Below are 18549 nucleotides of genomic sequence, written 5' to 3' on the forward strand. Positions count from 1 at the left end.
TTTTGGGTCGGTTTAGGTGCAGTTCAGTTCTATCATGGACTTATGTGAAACCTCTGTGACATTACTTTATTTTATCTTTATTAATTATAATGTTCTTCAGATTTCAGAGGCAATGTGAAATGTTTCTGTTTCTTTTGAAACCGACTCAGTTATCAATCTTGTTTGATAATGGACTGTGTGATTTGGATATTTGGATAAACAATGTAGGAGATATTCAACCTAGCATGAACCAAGGAACTATTCAACTTATATGTAGTTGATTTTGGAGAAGATAACTACTAAAACAGGGTTCATCTAAATAAGAAAAGTCGAATGTGACTAAATACATACAACACAACTTTCATCAACCACATACCTCCTCTCACATCTCTCTGTAATCGGACCCAAATATGACCCTAACGTTTTGCTCTTGAACACAGCCCTAAATTCCAACTCGTCGTCCTGCCTCCGGGTTTATGTGAGCACTGTCACTGGAAATATCGCGGTAGTACTCCATTCCACTCACTACGTAATGTGCCGTGCTGCTTCTGGCGGCGCTGGTGACAGTGCTGAAAGCTGTTGGGGTAAGTTTGTAAAAAATTCAGATTTAAAAGTATATTTTAAATATTTTAGGACACGTATATGGCCTTATATGACATATCAAAGTTTACAGGCGTTTGTAAGTGATTCTGTGAGGCAATTATGTCCTTCTCAAGATTAGGCCAGGGCGGGGGCAGTGGTAGGCTACAGTATTCTTTCCTCGGCTTCATCTAAAATCCTAGCAAAGCTAGCTTCCGAGCTAACCATGTAGCTAACGCACCGACCGGTTTGCTAATATTGTCCGGAACGACAACTAAGTGTATTTTTGTTTTAATGTCAATTTGTCCAAACGTATGTGTGCACGGGCTCTGCCTTGTAAGAGCAAATTACATTCCCGTTAAATGTAAAAGGATTAACACAACTCAGGTTATTAATGACCCACCACCAAACCACGTCAACTGCATGCACGAGCTCAAATAGTAGCTTGCTAACAAGCTAGCTGTGCTAGCGGGCTTAGCTAGACTAGCCATCAGTCGCAGTTTTTCTTTGTTGTTCCCTTCTCAACTAGCCGGCCTGGCTAGCTACGGACATAAGGTCTGCTGGCGTCTTTCTTGTCATTATTTTAGCGACGTTTGTAGCTGCTATTTTTGTATACAGCGTATATGTCTTGTCTGGTTGTAATGAAAATTCAGACTTCAATCTCTTAAACTAACCTAAAAATCCCTTGACACCTAATATGACATTTGAGATTAGCTAATCTTCTCAAAGTTGAGTTTCACTGGCTGCTCATGATATGTTTTAACGTTGGATGGCTAAATCTGCGTTTGCAGGCACTGAGCGGCGGTGCTTGTTACAGACAACTAGGAGTAGGAAATAAGATAGGCCACGTCGTGTACTAGCGTTTGTTGTATTGAGCATGGTGGCCAGAATCTGAAATCACATGGTAGCCCATCGCAATCCTAGGGCATGGTATGGTCCTAGACATGATTGCGTACTGTAGCAGTTAGACGACCCAATTTAAACATGTAGCTACATTAAAACAACATTCGAAATGCACGTAATAGAATATTTATTTTGGACAATGTCACTTCTTTATATTGGTTTGTAGTTATCACGGAGAGTTGAACCTAGCCTGCGGTATAATAAGGCCTTCAGTCCAAGGAGTCGTGTGTGTGTGTGTATCAATTCACCATCAACGAGTAAAATCGCTTCCATCAGCATTGTACCAGCTGATGTGAATTCCAGTTATTCAGAGCTGAAACGGCCAATCACTGTCAGTGGTTCAGTGGGTGGACAAGGGTGTAATGTGGCTGCGTCACTTGCGTTTGAAGACCACTATCACGTGTATAGGTTTCTTCACCGCCGCTTCTAACAAAGGTTGGTTCATTTGTGTAGTTTGTCACATTTGGTACATATCGTTTCCCAGAAATGCCGTGATTTGTTAAAGGTTTGACAGTTTACAACAACACAATGTGTATGCATTCTACCCATAAACAACTCGAGCCTCAGTGCCAAGTTGCTTTAAAGGTCCCTTCCACTCCCAGAAATGAGATAGGATCTGTGTTATTCTGAACACTTTCACCTTATTTTAAACACTGAAACCATTTTGGAATGCTGGTGGCGACACAGCCATACCAGATTAGGTTACATGTCTTAGGTTACATTTCACCCTTGTCTGCCAGCTTGTTTTCATACTGCAACATTGAGGTCAGTACTCACCACCAACAGCATTTAGATCATAACTTTGTGGAACAATTTTTTGGAACAAACATCGATTGCCTGTTGCTCTTACTATATTATTTATACTCTAGAATTTGTGTGTTAGGTTAGTGCAACATTATATTCCATAGTTTCTGATTTAAAGGAACATCCCTGGCCAGACACAGTGACATAAATATCAGCCCATCCAAAGGAATGCAAGGGGTTGTTGATCTACTAGACTGAGGTTCATGTAGTCAGCTGGCATCATAGACTCTAAACAGACAACTGAGAAAATACTATTTTTAGGTCCATGAGGTTGAGGAAGAAGAATCTCTTGTCAGATTCACCTAAATTAAATGGCTCAGGGTCTGGTGCACTGGCCTCACCTACTGGTCATTTATGTAGAAAATGTCTAGGTATTTTTATTAACATGCTAGTGAATCCTTAAAAGTTTTTTTTTAAATGTGTGAGCACATACTTGGACTGTCAGTTCAAGCAAATGTAGTTCAGTATTGGCTCTAAACAAACTTGAACTGGCTAATGGTTATCCCACTTCCCTAGTAGAATATGATCAATGTATTAAACACCGATGTTCAAATAGTTTTTGACTAACGTAATTTCTCTTCAACAGTATGAAGTGAAACAGAACAGAATTTTTGTACCATCCGCAACTGCTTCTTCAAGTTCAGATCACAACAACGAAACAAATCAGAGAAACATCCCAAAACAAGCGAAGTTGCAACTTTGAACAAGACAAAAGGAAAAAAACATCACTTCTAGGGAAAAAAAAATCACTGAAGCAACCAACTGAAACAACCGAAGACGAGACACGGCTACCCAATTGAAACGCGCGCAAGAGAAGCAATCCTATGCCAACGTTGTAAAACTGAGAAGATAATATCTGATCTGAAACCAGAAGTTTGTGCCTACTCAACAGCTTTGACAAAGCACCACGTCCCAACGTTGCTTCCAGCCCTCTTCATCCTCACTGCACCACCGACTCACCCCGGGGTGCGGAGAGGGCTGCTATCTGCTAGTTTTCCCCCCCTTCAGTTCCCCAACTGTCTCCCCATCTCTCTACTCTCCCCTCTCGCTCTGCTCATTTTGTTGCAGTGTTTTTGCACCTGCATTTTGCCTTTTTGCTCTAGTTCTTTTTTTTTTTTTTTTTTCTTTACTCCTCACTGTTTTTTTTTGTTGCTTTTATGCAACTCTATTATACATCTGTAGTACTTGTGCCAGAAACGTATAACACATAAGTGTGTGTGAAGAGGCTACCTGCCACATCAGCATTATCATCACGTCCCTGACAACTGCAAGTTTCAAGACATAAAATCAAGGTAGGCCCCTGTTCTTTTGTTTGTTTGTTTTATAACTATTTTCAGGGTACAACTTTGTCTTCATTCCAGCTGGAACAAACTGCTTAACTTAAATAATTGATTTTCTGTCAGACAGATGTATTTACAGTAGTTACTTAATATAATGGAAAAATACATTTGTCCAATTCAAGGGCATTCAAAATGATGAATAGACATTGATTGTAACCAATGGTATGCGTTTTTAATGTGATTTTTAAGGTGAAATGGAAATTTCTTTGAACAGGCTTCATTTTCTGGGAATCCAAGATCAGATGTTTAGAATTGGGAAAGGGTCTCACTCATTGGCTCTGATTCCCTGCTGTGCGGTCATAGAAAACCCAGCACACTCTGGACACTTTGTCCTTGTTTATTTACACGAATAACTCACTGAAGTTCAAAAAGCTTTTTGCTTGACTAAAAAACCCTGCTCACGCCAATATACACTATTTTTAACAAGCGCCTCATCAGTTTTGAGTAATATGGCAAAAAGAGGGTTTCTTGTTCGGTTAGTGATATTGGCATAGCGGCATTGATGACAAAATTACTTGCGTAAAGGTAAATATAGATAGCCTAGTTGTTTTTAGGTCTAAGACTTCATTGGATTTCCGGAATGTTCTTTGATTGATAAACCTGAATTTACTTGTATCTAGATTAATTGGCTTTTTTCCAACCGCGTCAGAGATGCTACAATTTTTTTGGGGAATGATCATCGGTTTAAGGGAATTGTCTTTAGTGCCCTTCCTTTTGTCTTTATCCTGCACCACATTTTCCCTATAGTCTCCTACCTGTTGTTCCCTAGAGATTCCCACAGCCTATCCCCTGTAAGTGTGATGCTTTTCTCACTGGCTGTTTATGCCTCTCCCTTTGATCTCATCCCTTTCCTCTCACCCTTTGCAGACGTCCAGTGGTTTGTATCATTGGGTGGTAGAACCACACAAAAAAAAAAGATAAACAAAAAGATTGAGACGTACCAGTTATCAGGTACAACCAGAGTTGGAGTCGGGTCTGAGTTTATGGAAAAATATGGGCAGCCCTTGGAAAGGCTTTGTCGAGTTTACCTTGCCTGCGTCTCCACCCACCGCGTTCGTTAGTGCTGACCTGAGCAGCCCCCCACCAGTCGGGCTCACCCTGTCACCGTACGGCCGTTCCGTAAGTTCCAACCCCTTCCACTTCCTTCCCCCATCGAACACCCATCCTCCCACCACCTTGCCCTGAATCTCTCTGCTCTGACTGGCCTAAACTCTCCATTCCCCTATGGGCTCAGAGACTAGCCTCTGCGTAGGTGCAGTGTTGCAGGTGTAGGGTGTTTTTGAGATTGTTGGGGATGCGGGAGTTAAAGTTTTAAGTTTTTCATTTGGCTTTCCAAAGATTCACCCAAAAATTTCGGTCGTCACTTTTTTATAAATGAAAATTTACCTTTTGATGAAAATGTAATCTGACTGGAGTCTATTACCGAGAACGTAATTCAGATTCGTTTCGAACATTTGATAGCTATCCAGTCTAGAAGGATAATGGATCTTGAGCCACCTGGTGTATCAAGAGGTCAACAAAGGACCTAACAGCTGAGGCTGCTCTGGAACCCTTCATATAACCTTCATTTTATTACTGAAGTCCTTCAATCTAACCTCCCATCTCCATCAGCATGGTTTGACCTCTATGCTAATTTATTCTCTATGATTTAACTGCACCTCAGGTATCAATGGTCAAGGAACATCTTTCCCTTGCGGTGAAGTGTTCAGTTGTCTTCCACTTTTTGATCCAACTGACTTTCTTCAATCAGGTCTGCTTTAGATTTGTCAAATGCAAACCAATGTCAGGTCTTGGAAGTATAAAAAAAAAATCATGGCAATTGTTTTTCTTTCAAGGACACTTGAAAGCACAGGATGCTTTCCACTTTTTTTGTATTTTTATTTATTTTCGTAACAATGTCATGTTGCTCTTGTAGTTGTGCTTGGAAACATATATTTCATGATATATAAGTGGGGGCAAAAAACAACTTGTGGGTGTCAAGCTGTTTGAAAATGGTGGTGCGGACCTATTCCTACAGTGCCTCCCAGTCCAAACTCCAATGTCTAAAATGGAGAGAGGCCACTCGGAACCTCCGCAGGGGCGCAACACGGCCCCTGCCCCCTCTACCTCCACCATGCCCATACCTCGCTGCTCCTCCTTGTCCAGCCGCCCAAACCCAGCCGGTAAAAAACACAAACGGACCCCCTTGTATCAGAGATCAGTAAGTTGGCATGCGGTGTGTGCCTATAGTAACTAGAGCAACTGGAGAGCTGTAACTGTCACGGTTGCAGTCTCTGTGTACCTGGAGCTAACTGCATGACTTAATAGTTTGCGGTTCCTTTTTTCTTACAAACCCCAACCGAAGATGTACATTTTCAGTTGTGAATGGTCAGCGGACCATGTTGGTGCCGGATTGGCTTTGGTGAAAGTCAAATCCAGACTGCATGTTTTTGTCTAACTTTCTGGATTTTTGGAGTATTGTGGACTAAAATGTACTGATTGTAACATTGTGAATGGAATGGGATAATTCTCTTGAGCCCACTAGAAATGACTGTGCCATGTGGCCTTTTATTGGTACTGAATGGTCTGAATCCACAGGAAAACCCTATTTAGGGTGGCCCAATTATGTTCCCCTCTATTCACCCAACAGATAATGCCAGAAAGACTTGTTGGTTAGTCCCCTCCTAAACTTGATGCTCATTTGACTTTTTTTTAGAGACGTTTGGATTTGTCGTGTGATTCAGATTGCACGTGTGTGTGTGATTTTGTAAGGTGTATGGGTACTTGGTAACAAGGTTTTATTGCAGAGAAACGTCAGAACGTGCACATTAACACCCATACCCATACTTTTTTTCTGGTTTCTCGCCGACATCAGATATCAAGGACCGCTTTTGACGCTTAGCTCACGTTAGCTAAGACTAACTGTTAACGTTCTCCCCCTACAGATGAGTTTTGACCCGGGCATGCTCCATAGCAACGGGCATACTGCGTATGCCAACGGTACGAGCGCGGGCATCAGGGAGACGGGTGTGGTGGAGAAGCTGCTTACTTCCTACGGCTTCATCCAGTGCTCTGAACGCCAGGCGCGCCTGTTCTTCCACTGTTCCCAGTACAACGGGAACCTGTTGGAGCTCAAGATAGGAGGTGAGAGCAGAACACACACACACACACACACACCATCCACAACCTTGAGTCAGTTGTGAATCGGCTGCCTTGCCCCACCTTTGGAATGTGAAGCCCGTAGGGGACATATCAAGAACCGCCCCTTCCCGCAGAACTCACTGCGAAAAAAATTAAAAGAAAATGGAGATCTTACCTGGATCAAACTCCCTCATGTGTAATTTCCTTCCTGTCTCCTCTATGCTGTCATTCCCCCCCCCCTCCAGATGATGTGGAGTTTGAGGTGTCCTCTGACAGGCGCACTGGTAAACCCATAGCAGTGAAGCTGCTTAAGATCAAACCAGAAGTGCTGTCAGAAGAACGCATCTCGGGCCAGGTGGGGCGAGACTCGCACGCCTCTCCCTTTACTGTGCTGCATGGTTATATTCATCCAGTTAAGGAACACCATTTTACTTTTGGTTCTGTTCTTGTCTCGTGTCACCTCAGTGTCTGTCTCTTTTGTCGTTTTGAATGTGGGTTTTTTTTTTTTTTCTTCTAGCTCATTGTAAATCTGTCCACCCATTTCATTTTTTCTTTTTATGAGTCTGATCACGGTCGTAACTACGTTGCATACTTGATGCAGTATTAAGGACAGACCTCTTCATGTTCCTAGCCACATCTTTTTTTTTTCTGTGACAGTTTTGATCCGCACTTGCTTCTAAGCGCTGATGGTATGTTCTGAGATTTACAATGGGCTGGATTGTCCTTGACATAAATGTTTTGTGTTGGTGTTCAGGGGTGGAGGGGTGTGTGTTTAAGCAGCAAATAGAACATTTGGAGTGTCAAATTCCCCAAAGGCTGATTTTCAAGGGATTTTTAGTGGGGGGTTAAAAATTTTTTTTTTATACAAACGTTGTCTTATTTAATGTATAGATCCCAATGACTTCTTCCCTATGAAAATCAACTGTTCTGTTTCCTCATGGTATAGTGAAATTGGGACTTTATAAATCCAAGAATCGGATAAGTACTTTGGCAGGTTACGTAGTTTGTGTATTGACGACATCCAATGCCAATCTTAACCATTTGCACCACCTGGGTTAACCCTGTTCTTCAGGTTGTTTCTGCAATTCCCACTCACCTGGAGGGCAAGTCCGCTCCAGGACAGGTGCCTACCGGCAGCGTCTGCTACGAGAGAAATGGGGTAAGAGCCTGAAATGGCACAGCGAGTAAGGGACATTCTTTGCCAAAAGAGTGTTAGTCAATGTAATGTAAAGTATGGATTCCACCCGTGGCAGGAGGTCTTCTACCTGACCTACACCCCAGAAGACGTGGAGGGAAACATCCACCTGGACACTGGAGACACAGTCAGCTTCCACATGGAGACTAACAAACAGTGAGTTAGATTTTTATTTTGGGGGGGGGGGGGGGGGGGGTTAAATCTCTTCCTGCACCCCGACTATGTCGGGTTTCACAGTTCCATTGACATCTTCATACATCGTACTACTGCATGTTCCAGCGACTCTGTTTGTTTCAGTACCGGTGCGGTCAGCGCTCACAACATCCACCTGGTGAAGAAGAAACAAATGAGCTGCCAGGGGGTGGTGTGTGCCACCAAGGTAAGACCTACCTCACTTCCTGTACCTGAGAGGGCCTGGGTGGGACCATGCCAGCGGGTCACCTGCACGGCCGGAGTCTCACCCTCCTGCGTCCTGTGTTTGACAGGAGGCGTTTGGATTCATCGAGAGGGCAGACGTGGTCAAGGAGATCTTCTTCCACTACAGCGAGTTCAAGGGTGACCTGGAGGCATTGCAGGCTGGGGATGATGTTGAGTTCACCATCAAAGAGAGAAATGTAGGTGCCTGATTATTTGGTGCTTGATTGATATCAAAGTAAAAATATTAAAGTAGAATTAAAGGAAAATATTGAAGTGTTGAAATAAAAATCTGTGGCATTCTGAAATGTTAGCTTTTCTCTATAACTTGTAGCCATCCCAAATACACCAATGTTCCTGTTAAGACTCCATGTTGTCCGTTGTCAGGGTAAGGAGGTTGCCACGGAGGTGAGGCTCCTGCCACAGGGAACTGTCATCTTTGAGGACATCAGCATTGAACAGTTTGAAGGGACAGTCACCAAGGTCATCCCCAAAGTCCCAAACAAGAACCAGGTAAACAAGCCACAAATGTTGAGACATGGACCAACTGTCAAATTCATATTGAGTGATGAAGAGTTGAAGTCTGATGGTCCTATTGACGATGGATTGACGTCATCAACCAAGTCACCGCATTCCACGTTGATGAGTAACTGCAGTTAACGTTTAGTTTTTCTACCTTGCAGAACGATCCCTTACCAGGCCGCATATCTGCCAGGATCAGTTTTCAGGACAAAGAGCTTCTGTTTGGGGAGAAAGACACCAAGTCTAAGGTGACCCTGCTGGAGGGAGACCACGTGCAGTTCAACATCTCCACCGACCGTCGCGACAAGTTGGAGCGGGCCACCAACATCGACATCCTGTACGACACCTTCAACTTCACCAAGGAGACCCGTGAGATGGTGAGTCCTTCCCACAGTAAGAGTTGTCAGTCGTGCTTTCTTTCCGATGCCTGGATGGTAGTCTCCCCCCCCCCCCCCCCCAGTTTAAATAAAAGTGCAAAACCAAGCTAAACTTGAGGCCAAAGCACTGCATCTGGAGTGCTTTTTCAACTGATGTCTCTCCTGGCGTCGGTGAGGATTCATCCTTAGCTCTCCCTCTCTCCCAGGGTGTGATCGCTGCCATGCGTGACGGTTTTGGCTTCATCAAGTGTGTGGACCGGGATGCCAGAATGTTCTTCCACTTCAGTGAGGTTCTGGAAGAGAGCCAACTGCACATCTCTGATGAAGTAGAGTTCACCGTTGTGCCGGTAAGTCTGTGAAAAGTGCTTGAACCTGCAGCTGCCCTTTTCCTTAATTACCTTCCTCGCTTATCTTACTTTTTATAAAGTCCATTTTCCAGAGCTACTGAAGCACATATTGAATTTCCGATGTATTAATGTCCTTGGATACACAGGATGACAACAGCGTTTTATTTATTAAATTGTTTGGGGGGGAGGTAAAGAACTATTGGATCTAAAAATAAATATTGAATAAGTCTCTTATGACCACCTCCTCCTCCCTCTTCTGGGCTCAGGACATGCTGTCTGCTCAGAGGAACCACGCAGTGCGCATCAAGAAGCTGCCCAAGGGCACGGTCTCCTTCCATACTCAGTCCGAGCAGCGCTTTGCGGGTGTGGTGGAGAAAGAGGCCGTGGCAGCCGTCACCAACAAGACTGGCAGTCCCAGCAAGATCAAGGAAAAGGTAAGGCGGCAGCCCAACGAAGCACCAGTTTGATCACAGCGCCACATGCCCACATACTCCCTCCTTCTCACATCCATTCCCCTGTCCGTTAACTGAGAATGGATCTCGCCCTGCCTCTCTCACGCCCTGCGTCTCACTCACATTCTCACACTCGCATTCAGGTTATTTTATTTTCTATTTTTTACCATATAATTTTTTTAGTTCTAATCTTACTCTTTCCTTTCTCCTTCAACCCTTTCCCCTTATGCTCCTTCTCTTCATTAGAAAAAAGACAAGGTAGGCTTTTCTGGCTTGCATGATGCCATACCCCCCCTGGTTAATGTTTAAGAGATGTACATCACTTCTACTGGGAGATGTTTTCTCAGGGTTGGAGGATTTAAGACTGATGTGGAACATGCTACTATTTATATTAGCATTTCAGGGCAACTCTCAAATTCAAAACCTTTTGTAGCCACTGATTTTATTATTTTCATATCTTCCCATTAGCGATTCTTGAGTCTTACCAATTCTAAAACTATATATAAATAAAACTGTTAGAACTTCAGTGTTCAAGCAGACCCTCAGATATTATTTTCCTAATTGCGTGTTCTCTTGTCTCTAAAGGGTAAAGTTGTAGAGAAGGTCAGTGGTGTGGTCTGAAGGAGCTCCTCGCCCCAGGGTTGAGCGCATGGGTTCAGTTTTACAAATTAACGAACAGAATGTTGACTATGGATCAAACTCTTGTAAAATGCACTCCTTTCGACAGTCTTTGACCTGTCAGGACTGGTTCACATATGCAGATATTAACTTGGAAAGTTGTTTATTAACACTAGTTAATAAGATAAGAGTTGCTGGCTGACCCATCACTACAAGCTATTGCTAACGGAGAGGTACTAATAGGATTTGAAATGTGTGGTGTTGCACATACTGATGACTTACTAAGGCAACTTCTTATCTTGTACACAACACTACGATGTCCTTTTCACTGATATGGCAAGCAGCTCCTTTTCATATTGTGACACTTTCAGAATAAGTTCATCTCTGTGTCCTTGAGATTTAAATAATAGGCCCCAACTGATCAAGACAACGTGTAGTTTGTGTTATGTAGATCAGCCCTAACACATCTTATAGTCATGTCTTTAACTCTATCATCGTGTTCTGATGTCTTGTGTCTTGGCCTGCAGGAAGCCGAGGAGGGCGTGATTGGATATGAGGACTGTGGAGTGAAGCTGACGGTGTCCTATCACGTCAAGGACCTGGAGGGGGCCAGCCAACCACAGGCAGGAGACAAGGTACTCGTCTCACCCAAGATTCCCCTGCTGCTGTTAGGCAGAGTATTTACATGCTGTCTCCTTGATCTCTATCGGCAAAGTAAGATTTAACTTTGAGTAAGAAAGTGTACAAATTGGGGTGTGAAATGCATAAACCTGTGCCAAATCTAAAATGTTTGACTTCAGTTGCTTAAATGGAGCAACTCCCTCGTGTTAATCCGACTTTGTCCACTAGGTGGAGTTTTCCATCAACGAGGTGAAGAGAACGGGCCAGCAGAGTGCGGTGTCGATCAAGATTCTCAACCGTTCAGCCAACACCAAGAGGCTGCTAGGATTTGTTGCAACTCTGAAAGACAACTTCGGCTTCATCGAGACCGCAAATCATGATCAAGAGATCTTCTTTCACTATAGGTAATGCTTTTGAAGTACTTTTTTTGACTTTGTAGCTTGCCTGGCAATGACGGCAGTAGCTAGGATACGGTTATGGGATGTGTCAGGTGGTTGATCTTTTTGTTTGTCTGTTCCAGTGAGATGTGTGGAGACTTGGACAGCCTGGAGCTGGGAGATACTGTTGAATACACCTTGTCTAAAGGCAAAGGAAACAAAGTCAGTGCAGAGAAGGTTACCAAGGTGGCCGCAGGTATGAATCTGTTTTGCCGTTGGCCTTTTATCTACCATACCTGCTAGGGGTTGGGGAAAAATCAATTCACAAATGTGTAAAAAAAAGAAAAAGAAAAAAAAAAGTGATTTATTTTATAAAGATTTTTTGGGATTTAAAAATCGCTAATCGATTTTTAATTGATTCCCACCCTTAATACCTGCCGATCTTTGGCTTCTGTTGTCAAACTGATTTTTGTGCACCACCACAAGCAATTCTTTTTAGCCATGTATCACCTTCCCTATGACCTGTCATCTGATCTTCCACTGACTGGTGGAGCTAATACTGATGCCTCTTATTACAGTTAATGGCGTAGGGGAGGATGTTGGTGCAACAGTGATGCTGGGTAAGGTGGTTCGTCCCCTCCGCAGTGTGGACCCCTCCCAGACAGAGTACCAGGGACTTATAGAGGTTACTGAAGAAGGTGAGAATAAACAGAAACTTTTCTAACCTTAACCTGGTGAATCCATTGATATCCTTCAGTTTTTCTCTGAACTTGACATTCTTCTCCTCTCTATACCCCACCCAGGTGGCACTAAGGGCCAGAATTATCCCTTTGGCATTGTCGGCATGGCGAACAAGGCTGATTGTCTGCAGAAAGGAGAGATGGTGAAGTTCCAGTTGTGCACCGTGACCCCCACAGGGCAAAAAATGGCCTGCAGCGTAGTTCCCCAGCGTAGAGCCTTGGTGGAGTGCGTCAAGGACCAGGTAAACAAGTTTGCCTTTGTGTAAACTAGGGCCAGACTGACAATGAAGTTCAAAACAAGTTTTGAACCCCCTTAAAGTACTGTAAATCACTTCTATAAATATATAATCTAATGCGCTTTCCTATTTGCCCCAGTTTGGTTTTATCACGTATGAGGTGGGTGAGAGTAAGAAGCTGTTCTTCCACGTGAAGGAGGTGCAGGACGGCCTGGAACTCCAGACCGGGGACGAGGTGGAGTTCTCTGTCATCCTCAACCAGCGCACAGGGAAGTGTAGTGCCTGCAACGTACGCAGAGTCAGGTAAGAACCTCAGGAGGCGTCTACGCAGGAACACCCAAGACGCCATCTTTGTATTGTCACCCAGGCAGTGACAAGGCAGCACAAGGGTTAAAGCAACCGTGTTGTTTGGGAGTCAGATGGCTGAGCGGTTAGGGAATCGGGCTAGTAATCAGAAGGTTGTTGGTTCGATTCCCAGCTGTGCCAATGACGTTGTGTCCTTGGGCAAGGCACTTCACCCTACTTGCCTCGGGGGGAATGTCCCTGTACTTACTGTAAGTCGCTCTGGATAAGAGCGTCTGCTAAATGTACATGTTTCTCTACCCGTGCAGTGAGGGGCCGAAACAGGTGGCCACACCTCGTCCGGACAGGCTGGTGAACCGGCTGAAGAGCATCACCCTGGACGACGCCAGTGCTCCCCGCCTGGTCATCGTGAGACAGCCCCGCGGCCCCGACAACTCCAAGGTAGGTCCGACGACGCTACGAGGACCAAGGGTCTTTGCGCTTAACATGAAGCCATTCAGCTGGACCTGCTGCTGTTTTAAGTGCTCAGTCATTTCGTCAAGAATTACTTATCTATCTTATATCTACGTTTAGGTCATTTTTGAAGCGCTCAGATCTGTGATTGTAATGGTGGTTGTGTTTTGTTCTTAGGGCTTTAATGTGGAGAGGAAGACGAGGCAACCTGGAGTGATTGACTGAGCAGGCCTACCCCCACCTGCTGAAGGTTGCCATGATTTATTAACGTAATCCCATAATGGACAACATCATGGGAAAGGAATTTTTGCTATCACATGCTCGTACTCTGACACAGGCCCATATTTGCATACAGAACTACACACACTGACATACACACACACACACACACACATATATACACACACACACACAGGCATGTGTAACCCCTATCCCTGTCCCCCTCACCTGCAAGGGAACTTTCTCATTCCATTAGTTCCCTGCTGCCCGTGTATGATGTACTTGATGCAGAGCTCCGTACTGCAAGTATACATGGGGATTTCTCCTCTGTGTGTGTGTGTGTGTGCGTGTGATTGTTGTGCACAAGGTGTTTTAGCAACGGTAGAGGTAATGGTGCATCAAAGAGGGGTTTGATTTTGAGGAGCCCTGCCTCTCAATATCAGAGGTGACTTATTTTATTATTTTTTGTCCCAATCTTTGTTTTTGTTTTTTTGTTTTTTCAGATTTTTGCTTTTTCTTATGTCTGGAATTCTGCACCTGAAACCTGTCATCTATTTGTGTGTGTGTGCGAGTGCTGGCATGTACTGGAGTCCATCTGCTTTGTTCTCTCTCTCTCTCTCTCTTTGTGGAAACGACATGAAACGTATTTGTTAGTGGTTTCCTCTACTGTATGCTTTCCTTCAAATCACATAAAGCAAAGCAAAAGTTCCCTCCATAAGGAGGATCCTATTTCTCATATGTGCTTAAACAGGCTATCTCTCTGCTCGGTTTTTTTGAGCAGTTTTAAAATGCTTTATTCAAGAGCTGAGCGTGAAAGCATGGTGTTGTGTGTTGTGCAGTATGTGAATGTTAAGTGATTATTTTGATTGGGATTTATTTTCTCATATTGGAGCCTTTAGATACCTTTTTGGTATTCACATGCTTCTATTAAGCAATTTCCCCAGGTGCAGAATTTCTAATGTCATCTTACATCCTGCGGTTCTTTTATACATATTTTTTTTTTCTCTTGCACATCTGCTTTTGTTCTGTTGAAACTCGAATTCTGCTAATGACTGATAACTGAAATAAAAAATAAGGTGCCTAAAAATGACAGACAAAAAAAATTAGATGTATCCTCTGTCCCAAGCCAACCGCCAAAATATAAAGAACAATCTTAGGGTGGCTTTTTTTTCTAGTAGAAATAATACTGGTCTGCATCCCAAATACCTGTGGGTTGAAATATACTGTATGTAATGTGTGCTTTTTTTTTTTTTTTTTTTTTCTTAGTGAAAGATTCAAACATCAAGATATAACAATAAAAACAAATTTAACTTAAAGTGGGGGGAAGAGTAACAAAGTATTAGAAATAATTAAGTTAAAAGGATCAGGATATCTATTATTGTACGCTGGAGATGGGTGGATGAACTGTTGTGCCTCTATGCACTCATGGAGTTGGTCTGAATAAATTTCAACTCTGGAGAGATCACTGGGTTTCTGATGAGCTGCTTACAGGGGCTCTCCAATGTACTTTTGTTAATGGTCTTGAATGAAACAATTGAATTAAAGTTTTATGAAAATCATGATTTGCTTTTGTCTTTATTTGGTAGGGCTTAAAGATTCTGGATTTATATTGCAAGAATGTGTGTGTATATATACATTTTTTTTAATCCTCATTCGTACACAGTGGTTATGACAATAACATGCCACTGGGCCGGATGCACCTAACTATAACAAAGCTTCTACGTTGTAACATCTGAACACTTCTTCTGTCAGACCCTAGTGCTGCCCAGATGTATGGTGATCTCTGAGCGATGTACGACTTTGTGTTTAGCTTCTGGTTTAGGGCTCTGTGCTTCAGACCAATGTGTCCACCATTCTCTCAGCTGATTGGCCCTGGAGGCATTTGGGTCCTTGATCTGATTTGTAGAAATAAGAGCAGTGGGAACATTACAGTCCTCTCTGGGCGGTAACTTCCTGTCTGTATTTACCTCACAGGCTGCGCTTGATCTTTGCTGATTGACTTCCTTATTTGGAATATCCATGCTCTCTACAGAGCCGGTTGTGAGGTCTGCGGTTGGAGCCATCTCTTTTCCCTCTGGCCTTGTTCTTTGAACCCTACCGAGATCAAGGCCGGCCATCTTGCATTTGTACTCCTCCAACCTCGCCTTGCACTCCACAGCTTTCTCCCTCATCTCCAGGAACTGTGCCTGCAAGTCTTTCTCAAAGCCCTCTTCTGCCTTCAGCTCGTTCTCCCAGAATTGCAGCTGTTCTGTTTCTTCCTCTATCGTTTTCAGTTGAGCCTCCTGTCCAGCTTTCTTGGCTCTCTGATGCGCTTCCAGCTCACATATCTGTCTTTCCGTTGACGTTATCTGGGCCTGCAAGCCTTGCAGACTAACCTGTTGCAGTGTAATGATATGTTTTAGCTTTCTTTTGTCCTCTTCAATCTTGCTGGCACCGCTTGGGTTAATCAGATCCACGACTTTTGTTCTGCCAGTGTTGCTGTCTGTGTGTGCGGGAGAAACGTTGCCATCTTTGCCCTCTTTGTTTTCGTCACAACTGCCTGTAGTACTATTTGGTCTGTTTTTGCCTTGATCTCTCATGCAGCAGGAGATTTGCTGTTTCTCAACTGATTTCCCGCTCTTTACGCTTTTTGTTTTGCTGCGCAGACCTCTCGGGACAGACACGTCCTTGGCAACGGTAACGGACACGTCCAGAGAGCTATCATTCCTAACGCCTTCCTGCTTGTTGCTCCCCTTATCACGGCTAGACTGCTGGCTGCTACCCCTGCCCAAGTTCTCCAGCCACCCCCAGGCCTCCTCCATCAGTGTCAGCGACTTCCTTTTGGGACGTTTCATTTCCTCCGGCGGCTGGTCTGCTTGTTGCCGCAAGCGGGATATTGGCGGTAGACTTTGACGGTGTAAACTGGGGGCCGTGCTGTCCCTTCGTACCCGACCCCCAGCATCGACACTCCTAAGCGGGGTCGGGCCAGCTAGGTACCTTCCTCCTCTTGCCCTGGCCGCTCCTTCCCAGAGAGAAGGTCCGTTATGTAGCAGGGTGAGCTGGACATCCCTGGCCTGCTGACCGTACTTCTCCAGGGACTCCAAGAGTCGTTCACTGGGTGTCACACTGCGCTCAAAGTCTTTGAATTTCTCCTTCAGTGTGTAACGGCCAGGGCGACCTGCACACACATCATGATCACTGATCAGTATGTTTGAATGGCGTTCATAATGAAGCGGTAAAATGAGAGGTGGTTGGTAATGTACTCACCAAGGGATTGAGCCAAGGCTACCACCACTTCTTGGTAGGTTGTTTTCTCTGTGACTCCACAGACCACACGAGGGATGCCATCCACTGATACCTTAACCTCCATTGCTTTGGTCAATCTATCACTAGAATGAAAGTAGGTGATCGCACTATGAACACATGACTGAATTTAGCCCCATAATAATCATGATATATGATAATTACAGATAAATACTTAATGAATGCAGCTTTCAAACATTAGATGCATCTGGGTAAGCATGTAGACAGACAAATTACCCTCATTATCTGTCTCCACAATCAGGCATGCCTTCCTATGACTATGTTGGACTTTGGGCCATTCAACCCACAGTGTTGTGGATAATAATACAATCGAATTGAAGTAGAATCCAAACAGATTCATCATTACGTATTTAACCAATCATGGATGAAAGATATAATTTCAGTGTCTGGCAAAAAAAAATCAATTTAGGAATACAACGCATCAATCACAAAATGTGATTAGTAGTTTTACAAGGACTATGACTGTCAAAGACAATTTCTATATAATTTGTTATTAAATGTCAACTAACATTTGGAAATCAAATGTAAATAATAAGTACATTACTATATATTAATATGTGGATATGTACACAATCTTAGCATGGAATCTAAATCTCATTTGAATAATACACCGAATTACTATCAGACCAGATTTATGGGTTTCAATCCAACATGAGCTTCATACTTCTATTATTTGTCTACAATTAATGTAAAGTTATATACCTGTTTATACATGTTAATTAAGTGTACCTTTTTATAGAAAACAGAAAAGTTAGTCAACTAACCTTTTAGAGCTGAAGTGAACCAGATGTGTGGAACTGTCCCATCCTACTACATTAATGCACAGTTCTGTTTGGGATGGTGGCAGTTTCTTAGAACATAATTGGAATTCCCAAAGGCGTCCACTACCGGAGGATCGTTTAGAAACCCACCCCTCTTACAAGGAAGATAAACTGATAAGAGAAGTTTCCACACGTAGACCAAATCCTTTTTTTAGTTAAGTACTTCCACATCAAATTTATTTTGATGTCTTGATCAGTTAAAGGGAAAAAACGTTATTTGTGTCAACAAACAATGCAAACAGTACACAAAGCTGCCATCTAAATAAAACACTTATGTGAGGGAATCATGACTAGAGGAATGTAGTTGGAATCTTCCTCCCATTCCTGCTTCAGGGGGATGCAACATGTTTACTTTGTTGGTGATATTACCCAACTTAAAAAACGATTGAACAAAAATATTCAAGAATGGGAATGTGCGTTATGGAATATTGATATCAATTTGACAACATTTCATAACATGAAAATATAGCATTCAAATTCAGATGATCAGTGAATTAAAATATATGTGACCGTGACACTTCAGTGATCCTACCTCATTGGATTGAGAAAGGTAATACATGAATGTAATATACTGTGGTTTCTGTGCTAGCCTTCAAGAGCACCTGTTGTGGAGCTTTGGTACCGTCTGCCAATGATGCGGGGTGACATAAGTATTGAAACTTGACTGCCCTACCCACATGTACAGCTGTCTTACTGGATGTCTCATAGCTTCATGCCCGGCAGAGATAGCTGAGCAAAGATAGAAGAGATCGCTCTTGTCAGTGTGTTCTGTATTGCTACATATGATGTGTGTTTTGTCTTAATTACATTTGTCAAAAACATGCAA

At 43.3% G+C, this 18549-nt stretch overlaps 2 protein-coding genes across 9 annotated transcripts; one reads left to right on the top strand and one right to left on the bottom strand.

Annotated features, from left to right (window-relative positions):
- Positions 1–503: 503 nt before the first annotated feature.
- On the top strand, positions 504–15158 carry csde1 (cold shock domain containing E1, RNA-binding). 8 transcript variants are annotated; one of them, XM_067239208.1, is made up of 23 exons: positions 504–563; positions 2852–3557; positions 4473–4724; positions 5623–5805; positions 6530–6728; positions 6971–7080; positions 7798–7884; positions 7979–8076; positions 8200–8299; positions 8406–8534; positions 8722–8847; positions 9018–9233; positions 9440–9580; positions 9847–10014; positions 10618–10635; positions 11178–11285; positions 11500–11675; positions 11792–11904; positions 12227–12346; positions 12452–12630; positions 12764–12927; positions 13236–13368; positions 13558–15158. In XM_067239208.1, exons 3-23 carry the CDS (start codon positions 4599–4601, stop codon positions 13603–13605), a joined length of 2742 nt encoding a protein of 913 aa, XP_067095309.1. In that variant the 5' UTR covers positions 504–563; positions 2852–3557; positions 4473–4598; the 3' UTR covers positions 13606–15158. The 8 variants fall into 8 exon arrangements, with proteins under 8 accessions (XP_067095309.1, XP_067095313.1, XP_067095312.1 ...); XM_067239212.1 differs by lacking the exon at positions 5623–5805 and having other exon boundaries at positions 6971–7137; positions 7958–8076; XM_067239211.1 differs by lacking the exon at positions 4473–4724 and having other exon boundaries at positions 6971–7137; positions 7958–8076.
- Positions 15039–17712, bottom strand: rassf11 (Ras association domain family member 11). Its single transcript, XM_067239214.1, has 3 exons — positions 17667–17712; positions 16846–16967; positions 15039–16756 (listed from the first exon to the last, which is right to left on the bottom strand). The coding sequence occupies exons 2-3, from the start codon at positions 16946–16948 to the stop codon at positions 15348–15350; spliced, it is 1512 nt and encodes a 503-aa protein (XP_067095315.1). The 5' UTR covers positions 16949–16967; positions 17667–17712; the 3' UTR covers positions 15039–15347.
- Between the last annotated feature and the right edge of the window lie 837 nt (positions 17713–18549).

This window comes from Osmerus mordax, chromosome 7 (genome assembly GCF_038355195.1).
Source record: "Osmerus mordax isolate fOsmMor3 chromosome 7, fOsmMor3.pri, whole genome shotgun sequence".
Lineage (NCBI taxonomy): Eukaryota > Metazoa > Chordata > Actinopteri > Osmeriformes > Osmeridae > Osmerus > Osmerus mordax.